At 39.9% G+C, this 5,339-nt stretch overlaps 1 protein-coding gene across 1 annotated transcript in view; it reads left to right on the forward strand.

The window, feature by feature from the left end:
* gria4b (glutamate receptor, ionotropic, AMPA 4b) overlaps positions 1-5,339 on the forward strand; it is a 218,029-nt gene that overhangs the window by 131,749 nt on the left and 80,941 nt on the right. The window contains exon 5 of the mRNA XM_037688243.1: positions 2,424-2,608. Within this exon, the coding sequence (XP_037544171.1) occupies positions 2,424-2,608 (185 nt within the window). The remainder of the gene's footprint in view (positions 1-2,423; positions 2,609-5,339) is intronic.

Raw genomic sequence — 5,339 nt, forward strand, 5'->3', positions numbered from 1 at the left:
ATCATCCATCCATCCAACCATCCATCCAACCAACCATCCATCCCCCATCATCCATCTCCCCTACCATTCATCCATCCAACCATCCATCCATCCAACCATCTGACCATCCATCCAACCATCCATCCATCCATCTAACCATCATTCATCCATCCATCCATCCAACCATCCATCCATTCACCTACCTACCTACCCATGAATCAACACATCCATCTACCTACGTAACCATCTATTTAACCAACAACCCAACCCATAAACCTACCTACCTAGTTTTTTACCTAGTTTACACAAAATAACAATTTTATTTATTTATTTTTAGCTGCTACCTATTTCAGGGACAGCGACGGTGAACAGAGTCGCACTGAGGGTTCGTCAATTGTTTTACGCCGGGTGCCATTCTTCACTCAACATGGACTCGAACTTGCAGCCTCAGGATTACAAGATTGTGGCACTGACCACCAAGCTACCATGGCCCTACACAAACCAGTACAATAAATGTTTAATATTTTGCATTTAAACAGAAACAGAGCTTGACACCATACAGGTTGGTGGCAAGTGCCAAAACTACTCAGTTATTAAAATGTTTTAAATTCCTCTGTGACACTCTGCATGTGTGCAGTAAAGACGTCAGCTTCCTGTTTTTAACACAAACTCATTTGTCTTCACTTCCAACTGGAGACAATGCTGTCCCATTTGGGGAACTCTCCTCCCAGCAGCTAAAATGTCATGAAGCATTTCTCCCCCCGAGTACAGCTGGAGATATTCTGACTTGATTCATGCTCATGTGAGTGTTTTCTGTGTCCCTGTTAGTCCCTCTTGGCACCGACTACTCTCTAATGGGGAGCGAGGGGCTAAGGAGGGGATAGAGGAGGTTGAGAGGGAGCCGGGTTGCCACAACACAGGTTAATCCACTAATTGGGAGCAAAGGGAGACGGGTTGCCAGATTGCGAGGGCCACCAGGAGGGGCCGTTTAAGGGGGACATCTGTTCCTGCTGGAGAACAGCCGCCCTCACAGCTCCCAAGCTTCCTCTGTGACACTCATCTTCTTCATGCACAACCTGACAGCGACCCACAGTCTGCCGTTACTTCCAACTTTTTCCTTTTTATTGTCTCCCCTGACTGGACCTGAAACCGGGATCTGGCTGGAAAAAGATAAAAGTTGGAGAGGAGCTTCCTTTAGACGAGAAACAGTGTTGTTCCGCCAGGAAAGTTGGGCCAACAAAAAGCAGTTTGTTATTGGAATGAGTAAATTTAGGCAATATGTTTTATCGCTTCACAGATTCTGGTGTGCCAAACTTTAAAATGGACGTTTGTTTTAGTTTGATCAGGAAAACAGATCCATAAACCGACACTAAAATACATTCAGTGCTAAAACTACGATAAAAGCTGGTTATTTTAACAGCTAACATTTGTTCAAACATGTAGTTATACATGTACTGTTTTATATTTAACCACTATTATTCATAAAGCCCAAACGTAGCCCATTTAATCTAAATGTTTAACTAAGTTATCTTCTAAAATAAAACGGGTTATATTTTAAATGTAATTTCCAGTTGCAGCTTAATAAAAGGCACACGGATCTACAGAAGGCAAAGATGCTCTATAACAAAATGCACATTTTAAGATATTTAAATTCTAGTTCTGCAAATGTTTTGAGTAGGAAATGTTTACAGGATGTTCTTAATGTTTCGAGGAAACACATGGTGTTTTAGTGATAAATAAACAGAAGAATTAAAAGGCGCCTGCTGCTTTTCATGAAGATTTTTAAACCAAAACCGTCGTATGTTGAGAAATTACAGTCTCACTTGATTTGTTAGTTCTTGGACTATGTGTTGTGAAAGACTGTCAGCTACTACCACACACAGTTTTAGCTCAAAATCCTTTTAAATTAACTGGGTTGTAGCCAGTTTTGTGTTAGCTGTGGTAGCTATCTCAAATTTGGTTGATACCAAAAGTTAATCAGTTTTAGACGTAAAGATAAAAATTACCGTAGAAGACTTTTGTTGAAATCCATCCAGTGGTTTATGAGATATTTTGCTAACACACAAACACTCCAACAGTTAATGCAAAGGTTTCAAGCAAACATGTGCAATGGCTGTGCTCTAAGAATGTGTTAAACTCGCACCACACCAAAATTCAGTTCACAATTGCAAAAGTGACTGAGTTATAACCATGTTTATGCTTTCCTAGGTCAGTTAGCTGCATCGGCCATCTTTAATTCCAAGTTTAGTCGACAGCGTTCGGCACCTTTACAAACGTTCTTTTCATTTTAATAATTTAGTTTGTTTACAACATTATTGTTTGGGATCAAGTTGTTCTTTTCTGCCTCCAACATTAACAGGAGCAGTACTTCACAGTGCACGAGTCCTGATAAATGTACTGGTGCAAAATAAAAACACTCGTCCTCGTGTTTCTGGTTTCATCAGGATACGCCATCCTGCAGGCCATCATGGAGAAGGCGGGTGAGAACAACTGGCAGGTCAGCGCCATCTGTGTGGAAAGCTTCAACGACGCCAACTACCGGCAGCTGCTGGAGGATCTGGACCGGCGAAAGGAGAAGAAGTTCGTCATCGACCTGGAGTCTGAGAGACTGCAGAACATGCTGGAACAGGTGATGTCAGTTTCCACCTGTTTAACTCGGGCCAACTCATGCTGAGGACTGCTAATGGTGGAAACCAGCCCTCGTGTGAAAATATAGTGAAAATATTGGCTTTAACGCTCAGGATTAGGGATTATTTACCACATCTGTATTGTAAAGTTTGCTTGACTTGTGGTGACTGCTTCACATTAGTTTTTACCTCTGAAATAATGTTTTTTACAGACTTTTATCCAAATCACCAACCGTTTGAACCTCAATCTCATATTCTGACTCTCCTTTGTGCTTTTATTTAAAGTAAGGCAGGGTGTCCAAAGTATGGCCCGAGGGCCATTTGTGGCCCTTGAACTGATTTTTTTGTGGCCCATGACTACAATTAAACAATGGTATAATTTTGACCCACAGGCTTTAGAGGTTGATGCAGATGTAGACCTTCATTAGATTTACAGTGATCTCTCACCTACCGCAGGAGTTACGTTCAGAGACCCCCGCTGTAGGTGAAAATCCACAAAGTAGCGGCATTATATTTATTTCATTATTTACATATGCAGTAGTCCCTCGCTACGTCATGGGTTGTTGATCGCGGACTCGCTCTATCGTGATTTTTCAAAATAATATTGGACATGACACACAATTGGCTGATTTTTCCATTCAACCTTTATTTAAACAGATAAATCACATTGAGCCTCAAAGACTCATTTACAAGTGAGACCCGTTTGGACAGACAATAAAAGTGATAAACTGGACACATGTAGGAATTGGAGGCGAAAAAATTCCTATCAGAGTTTTTTTTTCTCAGGCAGGAAAAAAAAAGTCTGATATTAAAAAACACCTCGCACAAACAAGCATATAGTGACGTAGACATTCTGCAGAGGGGAGACGACGAGAGCGGTCAGCATGTTCATAGATGTTCTCGAGGGCACTGTAAGAGTTCTGATAAGGATGGAATAATCAGTCGATGTCCTCCAGTGAGATCCATAAACATTCTCGAGGGATGTCGAGGAATGGTCAAGAATAACGTCTATGAGGATCCAAGAGTCCTGAAAGTTTATTCAGCTGGTTTCATCTGGTTATCAGTTGGAAATTCCTCAGGGAGGGTGTGGTGAGCGTCAGATCACATGTTCTCCAGGCAAATTCAGATAAGATGACCTTCAAGGCCAGCCAAGGGAGCCAAATTCAGATAAACACAGTTTTTTGGGGGACAGGCAGAACTTAATGACATCAACCTTGAGTCTGTGTTGGTCGACTCGGTTCTGAAATGTCCAAAGTACATGGCCACACCGATGGAACGTGACTGAGTAAAATCCCCAAGATCTGATCCATTCTGCCCAAAGCATTTGAGTCCGGGTACTCGAGACATGAACCGAGCCTTCATAAAGGCAAGCAGCGTGATCGGGTCCAAATTTGCTGCCGACGACTTCCTTGATCGATTGATAAAACCAGCAACCAGCCGAATCCAAAAAGCAGGAACCAGTTATCGAAAATCCAATTAAATATGTGTCCTTAAAATCCACAAATGGCAGCTTTGTGGTTTTTCACTTATTGTGGGTCTTCAGGGTACGGATCCACCACAATAAACGAGGGACCGCTGCATTTAAGGTTTTATTAACCTTTCCCACTCTCTTATAAACACTTCATGCTTCAAATGCTCTTAAACAATTTGGCGGTTGTAATGAAGCTGATGATGATGAGATGAATGTACAGTGGTGCACAGCATGTACAGTACACACAATATAAAAAACTGTGTTTAAAAAATACCCACGATATAGTGAGGAATCACTGTATTGGTGATACTTTTAAAATGTTTAGGTTTAACAGCAAAACAGATTAAAATAATCTTCTCATAATGAGCAATATTAACTACAATACAAATATTTAGCTATAATTAAACCCTTTATCCTACAACAAACATTTACTGACCTACCAAAAAGTAGAATTTTGGATAATAATTCATAAAACGTGTCTAAATATGACAAGTGTTTTTAAAGAAAATAATTTCAGTTGATTAAATGGTCTATGAATAGACATTGGATATGTTTAAAAGAATATAAAGTGGTATCATCGACATACAGTACAAGTTGATCAACTTTATCAGTGTCCCTTCAAACCTTCCATGAATCTGTTTTAAGTTTTTTTCTGAACTTTGATGACCCATTTGGACCGTCCATGGTCCAGATGGGAGTTTGAAATATGCCCCCCCCCCACCCTTTTTTTAAAGAACAATTACTCATTTTAGGCTTTTATCTCTGAAAGTAAATAAAAATGAACTTTCCAAGCACAAGAAAACAAAAAATAGACCTAAAAAATGTATTCAATTAAATTATTTAAATAAATTAATGAATAAATAAATTAATTCATTCATTTAATGAATAAATAAAGGTGAATGTGTATGAGGCTCCTAATGTTCTACATCTGCAATAATTTAAACTAAACTTTTAGCCTTACTCCAAAATATTGTTCAAGTTGTTGAGAGTTTAAAAAATGGGGGATAAAATCACATTTTTTTAACTTTTTTCTTTTCTTAAATTCATAAATTTCTGGCCCACGAGTCCTTTCGTCTAGACAGTTCTGGCCCACCTATGAAAATGCTTGGACACCCCTATGCTTACGGGACCATGTTGCTAACGGGACCATGTTGCTAACAGAACCATGCTGCTAACAAGATCATGCTGCTAACAGGACCATGCTGCTAACAAGATCATGCTGCTAACAGGACCATGCTGCTAACAGAACCATGCTGCTAACA

This window comes from Nematolebias whitei, chromosome 14 (genome assembly GCF_014905685.2).
Source record: "Nematolebias whitei isolate Nwh7 chromosome 14, NemWhi1, whole genome shotgun sequence".
Lineage (NCBI taxonomy): Eukaryota > Metazoa > Chordata > Actinopteri > Cyprinodontiformes > Rivulidae > Nematolebias > Nematolebias whitei.